General features: G+C 41.3%; 1 protein-coding gene across 1 annotated transcript; it reads left to right on the top strand.

The window, feature by feature from the left end:
• Positions 1-1,170: 1,170 nt before the first annotated feature.
• Positions 1,171-25,908, top strand: TRIM72 (tripartite motif containing 72). Its single transcript, XM_087714082.1, has 7 exons — positions 1,171-1,263; positions 9,995-10,422; positions 11,474-11,569; positions 12,773-13,003; positions 14,047-14,069; positions 21,787-21,905; positions 25,133-25,908. Exons 2-7 carry the CDS (start codon positions 10,018-10,020, stop codon positions 25,702-25,704), a joined length of 1,446 nt encoding a protein of 481 aa, XP_087570208.1. The 5' UTR covers positions 1,171-1,263; positions 9,995-10,017; the 3' UTR covers positions 25,705-25,908.
• The last annotated feature ends 280 nt before the right edge of the window (positions 25,909-26,188 follow it).

Genomic DNA, 26,188 nt, shown 5'->3' with positions numbered 1-26,188 from the left:
TTGTTGGCTACGGTGAGTTGGCCATGGTGAGAACCACAATGAGATTCCTGTGGCAAGATGGCCACAGCAAATTGTCCCTATTGTGGCCTACCAGCGGCTAGCAGACCTGGCAGTAGATTCGGACAGTGAGGAGATTGTGGATCAACCTTGGGCCAGTCCTGGAGTCTGGGGAAAGCTCTGATGAGGCCTCTGTGTCAGAGGCAGAGACGGGGCCATCTGACAGTTATCAGCTGCCTTCAGAGTGAGACATCAGTGAGGCAGAGGAACAGTTGGAGCCTGTTCCCAGTGTGCGCATGCGCAGAGTTGCCAGACAAAGGGAACAGCTAAAGAACAGGGGTTGACTTGGGAGAAAGGCCACAGGTGGATGATGAAGGGCCCCTCCCAGAGGAAATAAAAGAGGAGCAAAAGGGGAGTGGAGTTTGCAGGAGACAATTAGTTCGCTTCATTCGTTTGTGGCTCTCTGAGACTCCTTGCCAAGTTTTGCAGTTATCGGCCTGCTAGCTCTCCAAGCCAGATAAGGTCTGTGACTGTAAATCCTCCCTTGAAAAATTTTGCTGGATGTGAAGGAGCAGAATTCACAGTAAATTAATAAAAGGGTTTTCTATCGGGACAAGGAAAAACACTTCATGCTCTTGGGAAGCCTCGGTCAGAACAGTCCTATTCCACCACTCATGGTCTCCCTTCTACATTCTTGGTGCAAGTCAATCTCCCCCATCATTTCTAGTAAATGAAGCCTATTAATCTGCCATCTGACTGAATTGCTCATCCCATCCTTGCCCGCCTACTCAATTTTCTCCAGTTATTACCCCCCTTCCCCCCACATCCAGTTACCTGCCAGTTAATTTCACCAGCTGGGAAATTGGATAGCTTCCTTCCGCAGCTGTTCTAAGTACTCAGAAATTCAAAGGCTGCCTTCCAGTGGAACAGAGTCAGGATTTTCAAAGCATGAGGTATAAAATTAATTCCCAGGGGGCTCTTGAGAATTTGAACAAATAGAAGGGTGCACCCCAAACCCTAAGCATTCCAATAATGTGTCTAGAGGGGTAAGGAATGACCTCACCAGACCACTAGTCACCTCTACCTCTTCCTATTGAGAAATGTACGTAGAAATTGGATGCCATTCCAGAAAGATGATGTATCATTGGGCTATATATAGGAAGATCTGGGGAAGAACCACTCACTTGCCTTCTGCATTTGTCCTGGGATGGTCACTGATTCTCCAGTCCTGGCAACCTGCTCTGTCTTGAATCATCTTCTGTTCTAGTAAGATTCCTTTCCTTTCCTTTCTTTTCCTTTCCTTTCTTTTCCTTTCTTTTCCTTTCCTGTCCTTTCTTTTCCTTTTCCTTTCCTGTTCTGTCCTGCGCTGCCCTTTCCTTTCCTTTCCTTTTCCTATCCTATCCTGCCTTGTCCTGTCCTTTCCTGTCCTTTCCCCTCCTTCTTCCCCTTCCTTCCTTCTTTCCTTCTTTCCTTCTTTCCTTCTTTCCTTCTTTCCTTCTTTCCTTCCTTCCTTCCTTCCTTCCTTCCTTCCTTCCTTCCTTCCTTCCTTCCTTCCTCTTTTGCCTTATTGTAAGCCCTTAGTTCTGGTTCTGAATTCTCATGCTGTGTTGGGCAAAGATGGTTGGGTGGCCTCTATGCCTGTCATTCTCTTCCAGTTCTAGGAAGAAGACAGCCACAAACCCTTTCTGAAAATGTTGTCTAGAAAACGGCAGGGATTTGTCCATGTAGTCCCCAGGAGTCAAGGCTGACTTGAAGACTATTAAAAAAATAAATACTAAAAATAGACCTTTCACAAATGCTTGAGGGAAGGATAGAAGTCAAATTTTGCAGATAATTGTTAAACAGTTCAGTAGATCATAGGAGAGTAAGATCCATCAAGAAGAGCAGCACCAATCAGTAGATCTGTTCATAGCAGATAAGAAGTTCTATCAAACATGAAATTCTTTCTTTCTTTCTTTCTTTCTTTCTTTCTTTCTTTCTTTCTTTCTTTCTTTTCCTTCCTTCTTCTCTCTCTCTCTCTTCCTTCCTTTTTCTTTTTCTTTTCTCTTCTTTCTTCTCCTCCTCCTCCTCTTCTTCTTCCTCCTGCTCCTCTTTCTTCCTTCCTTTTTTCTTTCTTTCTTTTCTTCCTCCTCCCCCTCCTCCCCCTCCTCTTCTCTCCTTCTCTCTCTCTCTCTCTCTCCTCCTCCTCTCTCTCTCTCCTTCTCTCTCTCTCTCTTTTTCAAATTTATTTGCCATTTATCTTATGATTTGGGTGACTCTGAGCAGCTTCAACCCTATTCAACCCTTGGTTTAGCATAACATATGTAACAGTTTGTTGTGTGGCTTGTGTTATAAAATTTTGTGTTCTGCAGGGTCCTTGCTTATAAAGGTAGAATTCGCTGTCATTTTATTTTTTGTTTAAATTTCAATACACTGAGATAAGGCAAAGAAACCCATGAAATGAGTATGATGCAGCTCAGCATAACGCAAGTATAGGTAAATTATAATTATATAATGGTATGTTACAACCCAAATGATTTTCAAATATCTAAATGGAGGGTTGGGTGTTTTTTTAAAAAAAATTATTTAAAAAAATGTTCTATAATTTGTTGCTAATTGTAACTCATGTACATAAAAGCTTGTTGACCCAGCCAATATATTATAAATACTAGAATAGAACGCAGAATAGCGGTTACCTTCTGAATTATTTATAGAGCATTTCCACCCTCCCTGCAAACAGCAGCTCCTTTGCAGGCTTAGCATTCCTCTCTTGCTCGAGAGGCAAACCGGACTAAGTCAGGTTCTTGTACAATGAAAGCAATCAATGCACGAAGGGAAAGCAATCGGCCGTCTCCCCTCCCCAAAGTCAGAGAGCACATTGGGGTGACTTCTGCACGGCACCACCTTGAAGGCAACCTTCAAAAACAACGAAGCTTCCAATGTCATCTTCTGAGCTGTTGTTTTTAGAAGGCAAAACTAAACATCAAAACCCACCTGTCTTCTTCCATACCAAAAAAAAAAAAAAAGAGAGAGAGAACGAAAATAAGTACCCTAATAATCCACATTTAATCCCCAAATCTTGTCTGCCATTAAGAATTAGATTGTTGGCAAATACACGTATGTCAGGTTCCATTCAGGTAAAGAAAAGGAACAAGAGGACTAAGGAGTCAGTTCATGGTAAGTGTAATCTTTATAAGCCTGTTCCGGTACTTCCGACCACCACACAATGCAAAACACGAGTGAAATAAAGTCAAGCCTGGAATTTTGTATTTCCCTCCATTTAAACCCTCCCTTGTCCCACCCTCTCCTGTACGCACGCAATACACATAATACATTTTGAGGATGCAACAAGCCATGCTGGTTTATACTTCCGCGCAGTGGTGGGTTCTGGGCGGTACGCCACGGTACGGGCATACAGGTGGTAGCTGGGAGCAGCGGCCACTGTACTTGAACGGTGGCTCTTTGGGCCCACCCGCCCATGTTCCTTACCACTTTTTGAGGGAAATGGGCCAATTGTGCACAGCATGTGGCGCCTGCGTGACTTCCGCCGAACAGCTGAGTGTCACTGGGCAGTGGTGTGTGCATGCGTGCCAGTGATGAGTTTCAAAAATTATTGGAACCTCTTCTGTAGATGTGGCCTGATTTCCGGGTCCACTGGTGGAACCTCTTCTAACCGGTTCGGTAGATTTGACGAACCGGTTCTACCGAACTGGTAGGAACCCACCTCTGATGCGTGCACAGCACACGTGCCCAAGGAGCACACCTGGCCCCTTTGCAGCATACTGGTTGCGATGGGATCCGGAACCCACTAATGCTTCCACGCATGTGCTGGAACCGCTCCGTATTAAAGACAGTGCGGGCTCACTGCACATGCGCCTGGGGCTGACTGTCAGCTGGAAGACAGTACCAGCAGAGCACCCATGTCCAAGGATCCGGCGGCAAAAAGTCGGAAGATCCACAAAGCTCGTGGTGTGGCAGGCATGAGGCAGGCATAGACACAAGCAGGGTATCAGATACGGCAGCGTTCTTTGGTCCAAAACGACCCAGCCGCGAATCGCTTCGCCATCGGAATGGCAGCCCTGAGCCGCTAAGAGCACTGGGGCTAACAACCTACAGGCAATCCTCCATTTACAATCATTTATTTAGTGACCGTTCAAAGTCACAATAGCACTGAAAAAAGTGAGTTATGAATGTTTTTCACACTTATGAGCTTTGCGGCATCCCTAGGGTCACCTGATCAAAATTTGGATGCTCGGCAATTGGCAAGTACTTACGATGGTTGCAAGTGTCCCAGAGGGTCATGTGATCCCCTTTGCCAACCATCATTAGGGAAGTTACGCACTGGACTGCAGTGATTCACTTAACCACTGAGGCAAGGAAGGTTGTAAAAATGGGGCAAAGTCTCGCTTAGCCATGGAAACTTTGGACTCAGTTGTGGTTGTAGGTTGAGGAACGCCTATTGTTTGCCCTCAGAAATGCTTGCCCTCAGAAGCTGCGAGCTTGCCATCACTGGAGATTTTAAAGAAGAGATTGGGCGGCCATTTGCCTGAAAGGGCATAGTCCTTGCTTGAGCAAAGGGTTGGACTAGAAGACCTCCAAGGTCCCTTCCAAGTCTACTATTCTGTTGAAACAAAAAAAAAACCCTTCTATTTGTCACTCTCAGCACATGATGGGACAGCTTCTGGGATTGTGGGTGGGAGCCTGAGTAGAATAGAATAGGATAGGATAGGATAGAATAGAATAGAATAGTTTATTGGCCAAGTGTGATTGGATACACATGGAATTTGTCTTTAGTGCATATGCTTTCTGTGTACATAAAAAGACAAGATACATTCGTCAAGGATCATAAGGTGGGCCAGCTTTCAAACTTCCAACAGCTTGACATAAATGAGTGCTCCCCATTGACAATGTGAATTTGATTTACAACAGTTCATTTAGTGACAGTTCGAAGTTACAATGGCACTTACGACCGTTTTTCACACTGACAACAGTTGCAGCATCACCATGGTGACATGGTCAAAATCCCGACGCTTGGCAACTGACTCATATGTGTGACAGTTGCAGTATTCTGGGGTTCGTGTGATCACTTTTTGTGCCCCTGACAAGCAAAGTCAAAGGGGAAGCAATTGAACAACCCTATTGCTCACTTAACAACTTCAGTGATTCCCTTAACAACGGTGGCTGGAAAGGTTGTAAAATGAGACAAATCTCATTTCACAAATATCTTGATAGCAGTGGAAACGTTAGGCTCAATTGTGGTCATAAGTCGAGGATTATCTCGCTGGAAATCATTTAGGCAGTTTGATTCACCATGAGAGAAGGCTGAATCTTCCATTCCTGACATGGTATGATTCCTATCCTAGTGGTTTTCTTTAAAGTTGTTTCTACTCACGTTTAATCAGCACCAGCAAACAACTATATGCCCAGGCCTTTTTTGAGGCACCAAAATATATCAAATTATTGTTGTGCCGATGAACCTGTAGGAGTAGAGTCCTGTTGATCTTCTGAATTTGGTGCAGGGGAGAAGGGAAGCATAATTTTGCTTTGGTCAATAATTTAATAGACACCAAAAAGCTTGCAGCATAACCCTTGTCTCACAAGAATGCCATGCCAAGGGGGAAAACCAACCTGGTGCCATCCATCAGTCAAAGGAGAAGCAGCTGCAGCAGAGTTTACATCATAATCTTGGCCAGAAGAAAGCTCTACTGGAGCAGTTGTAAGTTGACCTCTCATTGTAAGAAAGGCACATTCTGTCTTATCTACTGACTCAGTGCTAAGGGCTGTTGTGTTATTTCTAAGTTTTCTAAGGTGTTTTCAGAATAGTTTTATTAAAAGCCAATATATTTTCGAAATGTATATTTTGTTAGATTTGTCTCTGTGTTCTACTGTGAAAACTCTACTGACGATTGATTTTCACAAGGGCCTTGCATGAAACAGTTCTACTCTATCCTTCAGTTTTTTTTTAAATTTCCAGACTACTCAGATAATGCTACCTTCTTCTTCTTGTGCCGTATCCGTCATCGGATGCTGGCAATCATGTTGGCGACCCTATTTTTATCAACAGCCATATGAAAAAGTGCTGTTGAGCTTTGTCCCAACAAGTCCCTTAGATTTTGAAGCCATGATTTTCTTCTTCTGCTTGGCCCTCGTTTGCCTTCAATCTTTCCTTGGAGGATTAAGTGAAGTATGGCGTAATTTTTTTGGGTGTCGCATCACATGTCTGAAATATTCTAACTTTTGCTTTTTTATGGTTTTGATGATTTCCCTGGGCTTTCCCAGGCAGCTTATCACCTCCTCATTTCTGATTTTTTGGCAACCCAGCTTATACATAACAGCCGCCTGTAAATCCACATTTCAAATGCTTCTAATAATGCTATTTACCATAAGCAGATAACTAGCTTTCCATTGATCTCTTAAGAGAAATTGGAGGAGGAGGAGGAAGAGAAGGAGGAGGTGGTGGTCTGGTAAGGTGGAAATACCAGGATAATAGCATTAATTGGGACTCTCGAAGCTGTTAAAGATTTGACAGACAGATAATATTAGACACAATATAATATGTAAAGGTTGAATATACAGTTCTCAACTTATGACCACAATTGAGCCCAAATTTTTTGTTGCTAAGTGAGACATTTGTTAAGTGAGCTTTGCCCCATTTTACAACCTTTCTTGCCACAGATGTTAAGTGAATTACTGCAGTTGTTAAGTTAGTAATAAGGTTGTGATGCAAATCTGGCTTCTGTATTGACTTTGCTTTTCAGTAGTTCGTAAAAGGTGATCCCAGAACAGTGGAAAAGTCATAAATATGAGTCAGTTGCCAAGTGTCGGAATTTTGATAATGATCACTGAAGAGATTCAGAAAACTAACCCACTGCAGGTAGTCCTCAACGTACGACTACAATTGAGCCCCAAATTTATGTTGCTAAGAGAGACATTTGTTAAATGAGTTTTGTCCCATTTTATGACTTTTCTTGCCACTGTTGTTACCTGAATCATTACAGTTAACTTAGTAACATGGTTGTTAAGTGAATCTGGCTTCCCCATTGACTTTGCTTGTTAGAAGGTCACAAAAGAGGATCACATGACCCCGGGACACTATAACTATCATAAATATGAGTCAGTTGTCAAGTGTCTGGATTTTGACCATGTGACCACGGGATGTTGCAATGGCGAAAAACGGTCATAAGTCACTTTTTTCAGTGCTGTTGTAACCAGGGGTGTGATTCAAAATTTTTCGCAACCAGTTCTATACCCGGTTGCTGGGTAGGCATGGCCTACTCGGCCTCCTGCACCACAGGGGGATTGTGAGTGGGTGTTTTTGCCCTCCCCAAGCTCCAGAGGCTTTCCTTGAGCCTCTGGGAGGGCAAAAACGGCCTCCCCTGAGGTCCAGAGGCCCTTGGGAGTCTGGAAATGGGCCTGTTTCTGGATTTCTGGAACTTCTGGGAGGCCTGTTTTTCACCTTCCGGAAGCCTCCATGCAGGCGTCTTACCTGGCATCCAAAACAAGCCATGTGGAGGGGCGGGGTGGGGTGGGTGGGACCACCCAGTACTTGCAGCTACCGGTTCACCGAATTAGATGTAAAATTAGCATCCAATTCCCCTGAACTGGTCCAAACTGGCTGAATCCCACCCCTGGTTGTAACTTTGAATGGTCACTAAACTAACTGTTGTAATTTGAGGACCACCCTGTACTATTATTTTGTTAGCTTCCCAGATTTTATAGCGTGAATATGAGAGTCATCATTAGCCCTATCAGAAAGCCCCCTTCACAGAAGGAATTAAGAACTTGAGCCCAATAGAAATCTGGAGATAAGGAGAAAGAATTGCTGATGGAAGATTAAAAAAAATTACTCCATACATTATTTTCAGTCTACTAACCCCTACATTTCTTGAAAATCAACAATGGGACTAACTGAGGAGGGCGGATAATTTAACAAGAGCTATAAAGAGGGATGAAATATAGAGTGGGCCTGGTTCTGGCTACATGATTGTGAGATGAAGATATGGACCCAAAACTCTGTTGATGTTGTTACTCAGAAATGTTTTTGCCTTCTTTTGATAAACCTTCTGTTTCCTCATTGTTATTTTGAAGGAGAAAAAGGATCAACAGCGCTAGAAGGAGCCGACTGAGATTTGTCATTTAACCTTGGTCACATGCTAAAAGGGAAGCACAAAGTTAGAAACTTCCTTTAAAAAAGTTATAAAAATATTAAAAGCATACATCATCTTACTGGGAGATGTGGCTTCCCCTTTTTTATTGTAATTTCATTATTTCTGTTTTGGCCAGTGATCTCAAAAGCTTGAGGAGATGCAGATTTTGGAGAAGGTCTGGAGCTAGGACAACATTATGTTATGCTGTAACTACTAAATTGCATCTTAGGATGCAAAGTTCCAGATGGCCATTAGATGGCAGTCTCATAGAGGAGCTGGAAACAATACTTTCCTGCCCTCTAGTGGACATTTGTATATTTGCAGGCCAGTTTTGATAGGCCTGCCTACACTCTTTGGAAGCCCATGTATCTCTTTCCTCAAACAAAACATCCTCTACCCTTGCATCCCAACAGAGCCAAAATGTTACACAAGATAGGCGGGGACTAAATGGCACATTATTATAATTTTTTACATCTTTCTTGGTAGAGGGCAGCATAGTTAACATTGCCTAATCTCTATGGAGATTCTCAGTCACCCAGATCATGGTTGTCCCATAGGTGCTTTGTCAAAAGGCAACTGGACTTGCTTTGTTTTTCCTTGAAAACATTTCTCATCCAAGAAGCTTCTTCAGTTCTTTCTTGATTAGTTTCCATCCATTGCTTTTCGTCCTGCCCTCAGGTGCTTTAGAGAATAGCTTGACTATTCTGCCAATAGCTGTGGCAGCCCTTGAGATATAGCACTGTTCCAATATCTCAGGGGATGCCACGAAGAAGAAGGAGTCAAGCAGAGGTGGGATTCAGCAGGTTCTGACCAGTTCTGGAGAACCGGTAGTGGAAATTCTGAGTAGTTCAGAGAACCAGTAAATACCACCTTTGGCTGGCCCTGCCCCCATCTATTCTCTGCCTCCCGAGCCCCAGCTGATTGGGAGGAAATTCAGATTTTTCCAGTAACCTTCCCCTGGAGTGGGAGGGAATGGAGACTACAGAATCCTTCCCCTGCCACGCCCACCAAGTCATGCCCATCAAGCCACCCCCCCCACCCACCAAGCCACGCCCACCAAAACGGTAGTAAATAGCAATAGCAATAGCAGTAGACTTATATACCGCTTCATAGGCCTTTCAGGCCTCTCTAAGCGGTTTACAGAGAGTCAGCATATTGCCCCCAACAATCTGGGTCCTCATTTTACCCACCTTGGAAGGATGGAAGGCTGAGTCAACCCTGAGCCGGTGAGATTTGAACCGCTGACCTGCTGATCTAGCAGTAGCCTGCAGTGCTGCATTTAACCACTGCGCCACCTTGGCTCTTAAAAAAAGTTTTGAATCCCACCACTGGAGTCAAGCTATTCTCCAAAGCATCTGAGGGTAGTACAAGAAGCCATGGGTGGAAACTAATCAAGAAAAGAAGCAACTTAGAAATAAGGAGAGATTTCCTGACAGTTAGAACAATTTGCTTCAGTGGAACAACTTGCTTCCAGAAATTGTGAATGCTTCAACGGTGGAAGTTTTAAAGAAGACATTGGACGTCCATTTGTCTCAAATGGTATAAGGTTTTCTCCCTAAGCAGAGGGTTGGACTAGAAGATCTCCAAGGTCTCTTCCAACTATTCTATTCTATTCTATTCTATTCTATTCTATTCTATTCTATTCTATTCCATTCCATTCCATTTTCTGAGAACTGAAGAAGCTTCTTCAATTGTCAAGAAAATTCCAGTGAATTAACCATCATGCATTGAGGTTCTTATTCATATTTCCTATGTTTGGTGTTAGTTGCATTGCAGAAAACAAGGGGACCCTGGTGGTTTAATGGGGGCATCATTAGTAGAAGACTAAGCAAACCAGATTCTGGGTTCCCACTGTCATTCTTGGTTGCCAGGTCCCTGTCTCTCCATTGCCACCATGTCCAGCTCCAAACAACGCCTCATACAGGGCATGCACCAGGACCTCAGCTGCCCCATCTGTCTCAAGCTCTTCCAGTCCCCTGTGACCACAGAGTGCGGGCACACCTTCTGCCAGCCCTGCTTAGCCCGTGTGGCCACTGAAGAGTCTGGGGGAAAAACCGCCCCCTCGTGCCCCACCTGCCAAGCCCTCACCAAGGTGGAGCAGCTGCGGATCAACCAGCAGATGGAGCATTTGGTGGAGTCTTTCCGGGAGGTGCCTCGTGATCACTGTGAAGAACACCTCGACCCACTCAGTGTCTACTGCGAACAGGACCGGCAGGTGATCTGCGGGGTTTGCGCCTCTCTAGGCAAGCATAAGGGGCACAACATCATTACCGCTGCTGAGGCCCACCAGAGGATGAAGGTAAGAGGTTGAGGCCGAACACGGCCCTAAGGGCTTGGTGTCTTGTTCTCCTCCTTGTTCGCCTGTCAGTGTCAGTCCAGCAGGTGACCCTGGCTTGGATTCAGTCAGATCATTGGTCAACCCAGCAAGGACAGGCGACAGTGGGATTGCAAGCAAGGACCTTGCTGGATGGAGAAATGCCAAGCACTGAACCTGGTACCATTTTTGCAAGATTTGTGTTCTCCCTCTGAGCTAAAGTATTTGTCCTAAAGCCGTGATGGTGAATCTGCGGCACGCATGCTGTAAGTGGCAGAACCATCTCTCCGGGCATGTGAACTGTTGCCCATTGCTCTTCTGGGTTCCGGCCCGCCACAGCTGGTTTTCATGCGCGTGGGAGCTCTGGAAACCAAAAGAGCAGATGGGCAAATGGATGGATGGACAGATGGGTTCATGAATGAATGGAACAACAGATGGGTGCGTGGGTGGGCAGTTGGGAACATGAGTGGATGGACTGACTGATGGGTGGGTGGGTGGATGATTGAGAGAGTGAATTAATGAATGAATGAAACTACCGATAGTCCTCAACTTACGGCTACAACTGAGCTCAAAATTTATGTTGCTAAGTGAGAAATTGGTTAAATGACTTTTGCTCCTTTTTACAACATTTCTTGAATCACTGCAGTTGTTAAATTAATAACACAGTTGTTATGCAAATCTGGCTTCCCTGTTGACTTTGCTTGTCAGAAGGGGATCACATGACTCCAGGACGCGGCAATTGCCATCAATGTGACTCAGCTGTCCAGCAGCCTAATATACTACAACGGTCGTAAGCATGAAAAATGACCAGAGCTCACTTTCCTCAGTACCATTGTAACTGCGAACAGTCACTAAATGAACTGTTGTAAGTTGAGGACTAACTGTACTGTCCCCCTGAGGATAGAGCAGGCGATTATGAATCTCCTGGAATATTTGCCTCCAGATCACTGTCAAATGAAGTATCTTCTCTCCTGCTCTTTTTCTGAGAAATGTCTGTATTTCGTCATTCCTTGCTTACCATTTGGCATCATTGCAGAAACAGCTTCCTCAGCAGCAGGTCCAACTTCAAGAGGTCCAAATACGCAAGGAGAAGACGATTGCCCTGCTGAATCGGCAAATAGCAGAAGTGGAGGTACCAATCCTGGATGTTTGTTTGTCTTTGTGTGAGAGAGAGAGACTCAGATAGGTAGGTAGCAGAAAGACCACATGGTGGGTTATAACATACAACATCTATAAAGATACAGCTTTAAAACACTGGCTCACCAATTGCATTGCTCCATGCTGAGCAAGCACACGCCTACCTTATGTGTGCATGTATACAAACATCACACACAAACACATGACACAAATGTTCTATATTTAATTTACATTGAAGAACTTACTGTATATTCTACAAACTTTATACTTAGGGAGAATATCCTTACCGCATGTCATCTTAGTTTTTCCTATTTAATCCTCTTAATTTTCGTGACCCGTCAAAAACGCGGATGGCAAAAGCGCGATCGACAAAATCGCGCCTTTGACGTCATCACAGCGCGACGAAAAAGATCAAAAAATTCAAATAAAAATTAATAAAAATTAAATTAAAGCAAGCCGATTCACATAAAGGTAAGGGTTAGGGTTAGGGTTAGGGTTAGGGTTAGGTTAAGGGTTAGGGTTAGCTTTAGAGCGTTAGCGTTAGCGTTAGGGTTAGGATAAGGGTTAGCGTTAGGTTTTTCGTTACTTTAACGGTTAGGTTTAGGGTTAGGTTTAGGGTTAGGTTAAGAGTTAGGTTTAGGGTTAGGTTTAGGGTTAGGTTTGGGGGGCTTAGGGTAAGGTTTTCGCTTTATTTTTACATTTTTCGATCTTTTTCGTCGCGCTGTGATGACGTCACAGCGCGCTTTTGTCGAGCGCGATTTTGTCCTACGCGCTTTTGTGGTGGAACCTTAATTTTAATCGTTTTGTATTACCTTTTTATCATTTTGTAAGCCACCCAGTTGTTACAACAGTGAGGGGATGGCATATAAATTTAATATACATATTGCACAAACACACAGGCATGCATATGAAATATTTCACACCTATGGTCTGCAAGCTTACAGTAATTACCAGATTAATTGCACTTTTCTTAATATTATTTAAGAACCGTAGTTTAGCATAACCAATGACAGTACTATATTTCGCCCATATTGGTAAGAGGAAATTACCCTAAAATCAGATTAAATCTATCTAACAGACATGCTCTCTAGGTGACTATAAGCAGGTTTTAGAAACACTGATTACACATAAGCCTTTTTCATCTTGTATTTGGCCCCAGGACAATTATATATAATTTTATACATTCTCCCCACACTAGGAAACAGTATCCCGGTTCAAACACCAAGTAGCAGAGCAGCTGGGGGCCATGCGGTCTTATCTGGGGGCGCTGGAGTCCTCCCTGGGACAGGAGGCCGAGAGGGTGCAACAACAGGCCTCCGAGGCCTTGCAAAATGAACGCAAGACTGTGACCCGCTATCTGGACCAGCTGAAGCAGATGGAGATGGTTCTGGGGGAAGTTCAAGACGAACCACAGACTGAGTTCCTGAGGGTGAGGCATCTCCAATTTTTAAAATGCTTCTCAGTCTTGATGACACTGAAAACCAAGTCAAAGCCTTTTATGCTTCTGCATTGTATGATCAACCTTATTATAAGCACACGCGGCATACAGATAGTCCTTGTCTTACCACCATGTATTTGGTGACCATTTAAAAGTTACAATGGTACTGAAAAAGGTGACTTATGACCAAGGGTGGGCTTCAAAAATTTTAGGAAGGGCTTCTCTGCCTGGTTGCTGGATGGGCGTGGCCTAGTCGGCTCTTCCTGCACCACGGCGGTGTGTGTGTGTTTTAGCCCGCCCCAGGCTCCGGAAGCCCTCTGGAGCCTGGAAATGGGCCTGTTTCTGGGCTTCCCGAACTTCCGATAGGCCCGTTTTTTGCCCTTCCCAGGCCTCCGTGGGCGCCATGCACTTGCCTGCATCCAAAACGGGCCGTGTGGAGACTTCAGGGAGAGGGAGGAGGGACGGGGAGTGGGGAGACAGCCACCAGTGGATTTGGGGGTTCTCCAAACTGCACAGAATCTTAGCTAGAACTTCTCCTGAACCACTTTGTACCCCCCGCAGCCCATACCTGCTTATAACCATTTTTCACACAACCATTGCAGTATCTCCATGGTCACGGGATTAACATTCAAATGCTTGGCAATTGACTCATATTTATGGCAGTTTCAGTGTCTCGGGATCATGCCATCCCCTTTTGCGGCTTTCTGACCAATGAAGTCAATGCTGGTCAGCTGGATTCATAGGAAGCCATATTCACTTAAACAGCCATGTTGCTAACTTAACAAATGCAGTGATTCACTTAACAATCATGGCTAGAAAGGTCGTAAAATGGGACAAAATTCATTTAACACATTATAAATTTGGGGCTCAGTTATGGTCATAAGTTGAAGACGATCTGTATTTCATTTTTAAATTACCTAACCATGCTGCTAGGAGTTCTAGAAGTCATATCCACCAAACAAAATTGTCAAAATCTGCTCTATGGTGGAAAAGTACATGAACTTTGCTAACTTCTGCTTTTTTTCTTTCCACAGAAATATTGTCTGGTCGTCAGCAGGTGAGCTGTGTCCATTTAAAACAACCCACCAGCTAGCCCTCTTCTCTGAATTGTGCGCATCTTTAGTATCTCCAAAATGCGGAGTCCTTGGTGCTCTCTGAACTTGGATGTTTTCTTGTAGATGTTTCATTACCCAAACTAGTTAATATCATCAGTGCTAATAGGGAGTGGCATTTGTTGTCTCTGTACTCTCTGCCTCTTTCTACTAGTACTGAAGATGTTACCCAGTTTGGTAATGAAATGTCTAAAAGAAAACAACGAAGCCCAGAGAACACCCCTCGGTTAAGTTCCTCCTTACCAGAGCCATCTTCTTAGTGTCCAAAAGAGGATGAGAGAGACAAATGTTGACACATATGTGACAATATGACACAACTGACACTGCCTATGTACAAATCATCAGACATTAGGTTAGTACACAATTTCATCCTTGGTACAGCAATGAGACATCATTGTTTTGACTTCAATATTACTTGTTTTATTAAATTTATTTTTGGATATACATCAGTATCATTATTTCAATATCAACGAGGCATCTGGGTATCATTCATTTAAATACAAATGCAAATACAAATAGCTGTTGAGCTACCAACCAGCCCCAAATGCAGTGAATCTCACCAAAGATTAACCAAATAAATAAGCAATTAATAATAATAATAATAATAATAATAATAATAATAATAATAATAATTCACAAACTGACTACCTACAACGCCATGACCGCGTTGCTAAGACCATTCACTGGAAATTGTGCCAAAAGTTTGGATTTGAGTACAGCAAAAACCACTGAGACCATCAGGTTGAGAAGGTTTTAGAAAATGAGAAAGTCAAGATCTTGTGGGACTTCAGAATCCAGACTGACAGGCACTTGGCCCACAACACACCTGACATAACAATAGTTGAAAAGAAAAAAGTATGGTTCATTGCCATTGCCATATCTGGAGATGCACGAATTGAAGATAAACAGCAAGAAAAAAAAATCACAAAGTACCGGGACTTGCAAATTGAAGTTGAGCAACTGTGGAAAAAGAAATCGTGTCCCGATTGTAATTGGAGCCCTTGGAGCAATACCCAAAGGGCTACCTCGCTATTTGGAAAATTTAAATTTATCAGACTTGAACATTCTGACTCTACAAAAAACTGCCCTACTTGGAACAGCTTATATCCTCCGGCGTTACCTTAATATTTCCTAGGTCCTTGGTTAGGATTTGAGCTGTTGAGCTACCAACCAGCCCCAAAGGCTGTGAATTTCACTAAAGATTAACCAAACAACAACAACAACAACAACCATAATAATAATCATTCCATTTTTTGATCTCTTAATATATATTGTTTTTTTATTTTATTCATAAGTCTTTACTGTCTTCTGCTTCTTATCTTGTTTTATTTGTTGATTTATCTGTTCCATCTTTTCCTCTGGTCTTTCTATTATCTCCTCTATTTCCTGTGTTTTATGCTCTTTATTCATTGTCCCTTGTTGAACATTTTCTGATTTCCCCACAATGTCTTACATTAAGTCTTTTATCTCCTTGTGGTTCTTTATCAATATATCATAAGTACTTTGGAGCATCAACACCATTTCTTTTTGAAATCCACTCATCTCCTCCTGATGCAATATCTTGCCTTATTTTTGTCTTTTTATTTGGAAAAGTTTTATTGTTTTAATTAAACAAAAACACACAAAAAAGAATCATATTTCGTTACATCTTGTAGAAAGCGTGTCGATTTGTAACAAATACATTTCGTGCGTTTCTTTCACAATCCTTACATATACTTCATTCAAATTGAATTGTACATTTTAAAATTTTATATATTTTACTATCACTGTACCACAATTCTCATTTGGTTACAGTTATTTAAACATGCTTTTATCTAAAATCATTTGTATTTAAAGACACAACCACCTACTAGCATACATTCGCAATCTCAATAAACTTCCAATGGCTTTACACCTTTATAACATATTCTAAAAGAAAGTCAGTTAGTATGATATCTAAGCATTCCCTCCCTCTTCCCCTCCCCCCCCCAACTCACAAATTAAAGCTTATATCCAATTTGCTTTTACTGGTACAACACACATGTATATATCATTAAGAATTATCCATTAACATTTCCTTGTTATTATTGTAATTAACTAAAAATTATTTACTATTTATATCACCTCTCCTCTCATCAGGCCCAAAAGAGGTTATACCTTTATAGCAAGCTCTAAACAAGAATTTATTAATAAAATGTATAGGTCTTTTCCCAAAGTCCCAAATTACAATTTATATCCAAGTTATTTTTACTAATTAAGGTTGTTATTTCATTATTATTATCATAGTTAATTATATGTTAACAAAACGAACATTTAATAAGAATCTAAAACAATCTACAAAATGCTAACATTCCTACTTATTAATCACCAAAAGTATCAATTAACATTTCCTTATTATTATTGTGATTAACCAAAAAAATAATATTTACTATTTGTATCACATCTCCTCTCTTCAGACCCAAATTAATTATACCTTCATAACAAAGTCTAAACAAAAATTTATTAATAAAATTTATAGGTCTTTTCACCAAATCCCAATTTACAATTTATGACCAGGTCACTTATACTAATTAAGGTTATCATTTCATTATTATTGTCGTAGTTGATTATATGTTAACGAATAAACATTCAATGATAATCTAAAACAGTTTACAAAATACTAAAATCCCTACTTATTAATCACCAAGAATTAGCTAACTTTTTATCGTCAACTTTCATTATCAACCTGCATCTTTCCAGTAGCAAAACAGTCTTATCTCTCTTGCCAGTTGTTGTGTCAATTCTCTTTTCAGCTCCTTCCCAAAGTTTTTATGAACTTCTCTCCGACCTTTATTTCTTAGAAGAGCTCTCATATAGTCTCGTTGCCTTTGAATTGTTATTAACATTAGCTTATCTTTGGTTGTCAAACTTATTTCTGAATAGGTTTCTCTTCTTATCTCCATCCTTATTGACCTTTTTCCCCCCTGTATCTTGAAATCTGGGATAAAGCTCCAAATTGTCAAATTCACTTTTCCATCTTCCCTTCTTTCTGCTTTCATCCATATTTTCTCCATTAATAAGTTCATCTATTGTCTTGTCTTTATCTTCTATATTTTCATTCTCTTCTTTAATTTTGGGGGCTTCAACCCCATCAGCTTTTGCTGTGATAAACAATAGTCAATCCAATTTCTTCTCAAATCTCCCAAATCCTTCTAAGATATTTTGAATTCCAACCAGGATGTTTTGAAATGTTAAGGTTTCCTCATCTGAATATTGATCAATTTTTCCAAAAGAAAAGAAATAGAAAAAAAGAAAAAAGGAGTCTAATAGCCACTGCCATTCTAGCCTTTCAAACTTCTTTTGTGAATATATCTATATTTATTTCAAGTCTTAAGCACAAGTTCTTTTGTACTGTTCAAAGTAGGGTTCTTATCTTTTTCTTTCCTTTTCCTTCTCTTGCCAAAATATTTTCCAAGAGCACCTGCAAAAAGTGATTTGTGCCCTTGCGTCTTCATCAGATTTTGTAAACAAGTTGCAAACCCTTCAGTTACAAAGTCAGTGAGATCAACTAGGAGTGAACAAAGGATACATTGTTTCAAAGAAAAAAAACTTCAGACTCAGGCTTCTGAATGGCAGATTCCACTTTTTTATACTTTTTCTCAATTTTATGGAAAACGAAAATCTTTAAATGTCATTGGTATAATTTTATAACAAATAGAAGGGAGAATTGGTTAAAATTAAAAAAGAGTTTTAGTTTAAGCCAAAAAATAAGGTGGCAAAAAATAGAGGAAAAGAAAATTAGTCCATTCACTTCAAGCGGAGAAAAAGGAAACGTTACAATCACTTCAATCCACAAAACATAATTGCAAGCAAGAACAAAAACTTTCTAAGGCAGTCCAATAAGGATTAAATTCGCCCCTTTATTCTTTACTTAGAGGACTAATTTATCTTTTTTAAAAAAGGTTTCTTTGGGCAATCTTTCTCAAAGTAAAAACAAAACCTCACCCGATGGACTCTCTTTCACTTCCTTCCTTCCAGAGCCGTCTCCAACTTTGTCAGCCTGGGGGCTGCCTGTTTGTCTCCGGTTTGAAGCCCTTCCCTTGGGTCAATCAGGGACTTTATGGTGTCCCTGAGACCAGCAAGGCTTTGTCTTCCTAGTCATCATCTCTCCGGGACGGTTTAGGTCCTACTGGACCATCCAGAGGCAAAAGTGTCAATGGTGGTCTCAGATGGTCACGACGTTGGCTCCTCCTTTCATCTTGCCTTATTTTGATAGCAAATATTGCTCACTAGCCTGTCAGTAGTCTGTCACTGCCCCAAAGTCTCAATTGTCTATGACCTCAAAAAGCCATTTTAGAAACCATTTGCTCAGTCCTACCGTTGCTCTTTAGGGAATGCAGTAATTATAATTCTTTGCATCCCACAGTTAGTCACTTAGTTTCATTTAGGTAATATAGGAAAATTTCCAAATGTCTCCTTAAGTCCACTCTGTAAATTGAATCATAGATCCTGGCATGTAAAAGTCACTTTCTTTAGATGTCTTCCATAATCTCATAGTTAAACCTCCAATAACCATGTATTAGACAGATATAGAACAGTAGATAGCACAGCAGTCCTCCAGGTATTATTTATTTCCACTCCCCCCTTTTTCTTATCAGTACTTCCCAAGCTTATAGGATTTAATATATATTCCATTCACGAGTAGATGTAGCCTTCAGTTTAAATTTCAATGTTGCAAAAAATCTGGCAGATATTTATTTTGGTTTTTTTGCAAATAGTCAATATTCAGACAAATAATTCCAGCATTTTAAAATGCCTTACCAAAATATTGCCAATAAAGTTTAAAAATCCAATCTTTCTATATTTTAAAGATTTTGTGCTCTCCCTTTAGTTCCTTTTCTTTCGGGTCTATTATTTTTCTCTCTGTAATTATTTGCTGCTTTGACGAGCATTTCAAAGCCTCCTTTCAGGGTTTATTTTTTGTGGGGTTAGGTTCTAGGTTAAAAAAAAGAATCACCTGACACAGTTCCAATCACTGTTCATTTACACCGCTCCAGCACATTCTTTGTTTCTTCGGCTGCCCCAGCTTCAGGGCAGCCATAATGGTTGCCTCTTCTTTTTGTCCTTGGATGAGAGGGAATACCTAGGTCCAGCTAGAGAGCCATTGCTCTCCACAACCTGCAGAGTGCTCCTCCTTTCTTTTTCACCCTACAAGATGATTTTAGCCCCTTGGGGGGGGGCCCTCCAACAAGGAGGATTCAGCACTTAATTGAGGAGTCCTGCTCCTCACGTTCGATCTCATCGCAACATCAAACCCGAAGTCTCCAATGTTATTTGTTGAAGATGCTCTTAATGCAACCTGCATTTCTAAGGAATTGAACATAGAATTCCTGTATAGTCCTGAAACTATAGAAACAGAACTTTATTAGAATCTCAACAAATAATGAGGCTTGTCTATGGAGAAATCAAGAGGAAAATGCTCTGAATAAATTTCTGCCATTCACCAAAATCTCCAATGTTCCTTAATGTTAAACTATATAGATGCAGAGGTTTTCTTAGTATGTATCACTTATCATTTTGTTGTTTGTATGTACAGTGAGAGCTTATGCACCAGAGACAAATTCCTTGCATGTCCCATCACTTTTGACCAATAAAGAATATTCTTTTCTTTTCTTTTCTTTTCTTTTCTTTTCTCTTTTCTTTTCTATTCTTTTCTATTCTATTCTATTCTATTCTATTCTATTCTATTCTGTTCTATTCCTTATTCTACTCTATTTCTTATTCTACTCTATTCTACTCTATTCTATTCTTATTTTTATTCCACTTCATTCCATTCCATTCTATTTCCACTTCATTCCATTCCACTTCGTTCCACTCGACTCCACTCTACTCCATTCCATGTTACTCTTTTTAATTTGAGATCTGATATCCCAGAGTTTGATTCGTATTATAATTCTTTTATTTGGCTTTCATTATTTTGTGGTGACATATGACATTCGCTATGATTTCTCCCTTCCCGTCCAACAGGTTGCTCTATTTCCCTAGTGCCCATTCAGTCTCCATCTGTCTCGTGTTCATTCTGTCTTCATACTTTCCCATCTCAAAGATTCTTTTCCAATTTTTAATTCTACTAAAGCTACTTTTTGACTTATGACCCCAATTGAACCTAAAATTTCTGTTGCTAAGTGAGACAGTTGCTAAGTGAGTTTTGCTTTTGCAACCTTTCCGGCCACAGTTGTTAAGAGAATCAATGCAGTTTTCCCATTAGGAACACAGTTGTAAAATGAATTCAGGTTCCCCATTGACTTTGCTTGGCAGAAGGTAGCAAAACGTGATCACATGACTCCAGGACACTGCAACTGTCGTAAATATGAACTAGTTGCTAAGATTCCAAATTTGGATCATGTGACCATGGGGCATGCTGTAACAGTTATAAGTGTGAAAAATGGTCATATATCACCATTTTCAGTGCCTTTGTAACTTTGAATGGTTACTGAATGAACGGTGGTAAGTTTAGGCCTATCTGTACTGTAAACCTTCAGTTTCTCTGGCTCTGCTGACATTTCTAAATAGGCCTTCCCATCCTTGCTCTGTAGGTAGCAGCACTTGGAGAATGATTTCTATAATTTTATATATCAGTGATGGCGAACCTATGACATGCAGAGCCCTCTCTGTGGCCATGCGTGCCATCACCAGCTGCTCTTCTGGTTTCCGGCACTCATAGGCGTGCTGGCAAGCTGGTCTTCGGGGGCACCAGAAGGCCAGAAAAGTTTTTTAAAATGGCCTGAAAAATGCCAAAAACAGGCCATTTTTTCCGGGCCATAATTCGGGTCGTTTTCAGGCCACGTTTGGGGGGCATTTTTGGCCCCAAAACAGCTGAAAACCAACTTCAAAAAGAACAAAAAAAAAGTTCAAAAAGCAGGTATGTGCGTACCAGCCAGCTGGTCTTCAGGTTTCTGGTGCTCTGGCGCATGCATGCAGTGCATGCACTAACATTCCGGTTTGGGCACTTGGTGCCAAAAAAGGTTCACTATCACTGCTATAAACATATGAAGAATGGTTACAGGAACTGTGCATGGCTAGTCTAGAGAAGAGAAGAACCAGGGGAGACTTGATAGCAGTGTTCCGCTATTTGAGGGGCTGTCACAGAGAGGAGGGAGTCAATCTATTCTCCAAAGCACCTGAGGGCAGGACAAGAAGCAATGGATGAAAACTAATCAAGGAGAGAAGCAACCTAGAACCAAGGAGAAATTTCCTGGCAGTTAGAACAATTAATCAGTGGAACAACTTGCCTCCAGAAGTTGTGAGTGCTCCAACACTGCAGGTTTTAAAGAAGAAATTGGACAATCATTTGTCTGAAATGGTGTAGGGGCTCCTACTTGGGCTGGGGGTTGGACTGGATGACCGACAAGTTCCCTTCCAATTCTGTTATTCTGTTTTATATGACCATCATCCAACTTTTCTGTACTTCATCCTGTTCTCTCTCCAGAAAGGTTGAATTATAACTGCCACAATTCCTTCAAAACGTGGAACATGTCTTCCAAGATATGTTGATGGGCTCCTTGTTTGGGAATCTTGTTTTAATAAACAATTAACTGTCATTATTTTTTTTATTAATAAGGGGAAATCTAAAAGAAAATTAGGGGGATTCCTTTGTCTCCCCCAAGCTCTGATAAAATGTTTTTGCTTTCCTTCTTCCCATAGATTGCAGAAGATCCTGGGGGAATCTCCACCCATTGCCCGCATGGACATCCAGCTCCCCATAATTTCTGATGAATTTAAATTCCAAGTATGGAGGAAGATGTTCCGTGCAATAATGCCAGGTAGAGGCCACCACTTGCAGGATAAGGTGGCATGTGGATTTTAAAAAAAAAGAAGTTGGACCTTTGTGTCCTTTTGAATGCAAGAGTTGATGTAGGGGCTCCAATTTACCTCACCCCAGTCTATATGTTGCCATTACAGTACAGGTTATTATAGCCCATCACCAGGGGTGATTGTCACTTACTTTCACTACCAAATTCACAAATGTGAGCGCACGACCTTCCATACATGCACTTTGGCTTGAAAACATGCCTAAATAGGATGGCAGAGAGCTGGGGTGGGTGGGAAAGCTCACCCGCGATTTCCACTATCATTTCGGGCAAACTGGTCCCGACTGGTTGAATATCACCTCTGCCTATCACATGACACAACATGGTAACATCTCTGCCCTGAGTGCTAAAGAGAACACTTTCCTAAAGATAAAGTGTTCAGGTAATCCTCAATATACAATCACAATTTCTGCCCAAAATTTTTATGGCTAAGCAAGATAGAGCAAGATACAATGGGTTTCCCTCCATTTTACAACCTTTCCACAGTTGTTAAGTAAATCACCAGTTGTTAAGTTAGGAATACAGTTGTTAAATGGACCTGGCTTCGCCATTGACTTTGCTTGCCAGGTCGTAAAAGGTGACCATAGGACATGATCCCAGAATACTGCAACCGTCATAAATATGAACCAAACATCTGAATGTTGATCATGTGACTGCAGGGATACTGCAACAGTTGTGTGAAAAATAATGATTAGTCACTTTTCTCCAAGACCATTGAAACCTCAAACGGTTACTAAATGAATGGTTGTTAAGTCAAGGATTACCTGTAGTCCAGGGGTGGGTTTCTCACCCCGTTCCAACCAGCTCGGTTGGAACGGGGCCGGCGGCGTCCTTGTGCACGCGAGCAGTGCACGCATGCGTACTAGCATCTGTGTGATGCTCCAGCTGCTCCTGGAGGATCGCGCAGGCGCTGTATGCGTCCTGCGCATGCGTGAAGCGCAGAACTCGTCAAAACTGGGTAAGGAGCGCGGGCGGGCGGGTGGGCCCTTTGCCGTTCCCAGAAGTTACTTACTTCCGGGTTCGGCGACCAACCGGTTCGCAGGGACCGCCGTGAACCGGTTGAAACCCACCCCTGCTGTAGTCAGTATATTTGTTATTCAGCTCTATCCTTTTTTTTAAAAGAGTTTTTTAATTTTTGGTTAAACAGACAAACACAACACAAAAAAACCCATCTTTCGTTACTTATTGTAGAAGTGTGTCGATTGGTTACAAATAACGTTCGTGCATCTCTTCCACAGTCATTACTTATAATTCATATCATCACATTGTATATTTTAAATCAAAAATCTCTATATATCTTACTATCAATATCCCACAATTCTCATTTGACTATAATTGTTTTAACGTCCTTTTGCATGAAATAATCCAAAATTGAAAACACAACCACATAGTGACATTTCGTTAATTATTTCTAATATCATCCAATAACATTACACCTTTATAACATGTTCTAAGAAAGAATTAATTATGATTGATAACAAAATTTCTAATCCTCTTTTCCAAATCGCTGTTTACTATTTGTATCCCAATACCTTTTATTGAGCCAGTACACATATATATTGTTAAGTATAACCCTTGTGATTTCATTGTTATTGTTATATTATTTATTAACAAAAATTCATTCGCTAATTATATCAAATTTTCTCTCATCAAACCAGCACATATATGTCAATTATTTATTTAACATAGCACTCTAGAAATTACTAAATTACTAATCACTAACTAAAATTAACTATTTTTTATTATCAACTTTCATATTTCAGCCTGTATCCTTCCAGTAATAATACAGTCTTATTTCTTTTGTCATTTGTGGAATTGATCTTCTATTTATTTCCTTAATAATTTTTTTGTGGTCTTCTCTCTGCAGCTTGTTGCTTATAGCATCACTTAAGTAATCTCAATGCCCTCCATCTGCTATTTTATTCAGCTTATCTTTGGTTGTCAATCTTGCTTCTGAGAAGTTCTCTCTCCTTAAATCCATCGTTTTTCCTCTTTTTTCTTATCCCATAGAATTAATAGCAAGTAACAAAAGTCCTTGTTGAAATAAAGAAGACTTTAATCCATAGGTTAAAAAATAAAAATAAAAAATAGAAGAAGAAAAACTGATCCGTTCTCTTTAAAAAAAGTGGCAAGCACTTCAATTTACAAAGTAAAATTACAAAGAAAAAGAAACAGACTATCCATAGCAATCCAATATAGGTTATTTTCACTGCTTATTTTCTTCTGCTTTCGGATTTAATTTAACTTAAAATTTTTTTGGGGGGGCAGTCTTTCCAAAACAGTAAAGTTTCCTCACCAGATGGACACACTTTCTCTTTCCGTTTCCTTTCCATTCTGGAGCCGTCCCAACTTCATCAGCCTGGGGCTGGACTTTTTGTCGCTGGCTTGAAGAACTTCTCTTGGATCGATCAGGGACTTTGCGGTGTCCCTGAGATCAGCAAGACATATTCTTCCTGTTCACCATCTCTACGGGATTGTTTAGGTCCGTTTGGACCACCCAGTGGCAAAAGTATCAGCAGTGGTCTCGGAGCATCGAGACCGCACATCCATATCATCATGACATTGGCTCCTCCTTTTTCAGCTCTATCCTTTCTAAAATTGAATTAATAGTTTGTTGGGAAAGCTTAATTCAAAAATAAGAGAGAGCGAGGCAAATATTTTGCAGAGGGTATAAGATTGGGCAGCTTCATTCAGAAAAGAAACTTCTTTTTTACTTCAAGTTTTTTATTTTTTACAAATATATTGAATCAAAGTGTGAACTGTGTGGCACCTGGGTGTCATGCATTCTAATATAAGTAAGACTAATAAAGTTCTTTACAGGGTTCCCCTCTTTGCTTCACCCCCTCTACAGGATGCTTTTGGCTCCTCTTGGAGCCCACTAGCAGGGAGAAGTCAGGACAGGGGAACGGAGCCCCATTTTCCTGTGTCTGATATTGCTGAGATGTCAATCGGAAGTCCATAAAAGCAACTTCTAATGATTTCACAATGAACTATCTTTGCATGTTAAGGAATGAATAATTCAGAATGAATGATTGTGAACATTCTTATGCTATTTTTAAAAAAAACATGCATTAAATCATCCATTGATTACATTTTCTCCACGAAAGGGGGGGGGGGAGAAAAAAAAGTCCTTATTTTCACATTGTGGCTAATCTTACCTTCTTTCTGTCCTCCTGAAGCTTTGGAGAACCTGACCTTTGACCCAGCCACTGCCCAAGCCAACCTTGTGGTGTCTGAAGATGGGAAAAGAGTGGAATGTGTCGAACATAAACAAGCCGTGAGCCTAGATGACCCACAACGGTTTGACAAGTCCAACTGCCTGGTCTCACACCAGAGCTTCTCACAAGGAGAACACTACTGGGAGGTGACAGTGGGAGACAAGCCCCGTTGGGCTGTGGGCCTCATCTCAGCTGAAACTGGACGCAAGGGTCGCCTTCATGCCACCCCGTCCAATGGCTTCTGGCTGGTGGGTTGCAAGGAAGGCAAGAGCTACGAGGCCTATGTGGAGCACAAGGAACCCCGGTCTCTGAAGCTGGAGGGAAAGCCCAGCCGAGTGGGCATCTACCTGAGCTTCGATGATGGCCTCCTGGCCTTCTATGATGCCAGTGATGAAGACAATCTGGTCCAGCTCTTTGCTTTCCACGAGCGTTTTACAGGCACGTTTTACCCCTTCTTTGATGTCTGTTGGCACGATAAGGGCAAGAACAGCCAGCCCTTAGTCATCTACACCCCAGAGTCACAAGAGCAATAACTAACCATGATCTCGTATCTATTAGACCAGCCTTAGTAGACCTGGCTTCCTCTTAAATGTGCTGAGACTGCCTAGCATCCTAAAATTCTAGACAATTGTAATCCCAATGGCTCTGAAGGACACCACATGAGCAAAGGCTGCTATAAACCAGCTCATTCATACACACACACACACACACACACACAAACAAATAAATACACACACACACACACACACACAAACAAATAAATACATACACACACACACACACACACACACACACACACACACACTATATTGCCAAAAGTATTCATCCACCCATCCACATAATCAGAATCAGTTGTGAGCGAATACTTTTGGCAATATAGTGTGTGTGTGTGTGTGTGTGTGTGTGTGTGTGTGTGTGTGTGTGTATGAAAGTATTTTGGGAAACCCAGCCTGAAGATGGCGAGTGAGAGGTCACTGAAACGTTGCCAAGACAATCTTAATCTTACACGGGAAAAGA

This window comes from Thamnophis sirtalis, unplaced genomic scaffold, assembly GCF_051295495.1.
Source record: "Thamnophis sirtalis isolate CommonGarterSnake01/CBP01778 unplaced genomic scaffold, rThaSir2_p1.2 scaffold_4, whole genome shotgun sequence".
Classification (NCBI taxonomy): Eukaryota; Metazoa; Chordata; class Lepidosauria; order Squamata; family Natricidae; genus Thamnophis; species Thamnophis sirtalis.
The sequence above is the reverse complement of the archived record's forward strand: the minus strand, read 5'-3'. Positions and strand labels throughout refer to the sequence as shown.

What these genes read in the sequence shown, in the direction of transcription:
- TRIM72 (XM_087714082.1), top strand. Translation starts at nt 10,018, where the DNA reads ATGTCCAGCTCCAAACAACGCCTCATACAGGGCATGCACCAGGACCTC. An exon ending in GGCAAATAGCAGAAGTGGAG is followed by an intron (nt 11,570 to 12,772) that starts GTACCAATCCTG and finishes TCCCCACACTAG; the next exon opens with GAAACAGTATCCCGGTTCAA. An exon ending in GTTCCGTGCAATAATGCCAG is followed by an intron (nt 21,906 to 25,132) that starts GTAGAGGCCACC and finishes GTCCTCCTGAAG; the next exon opens with CTTTGGAGAACCTGACCTTT.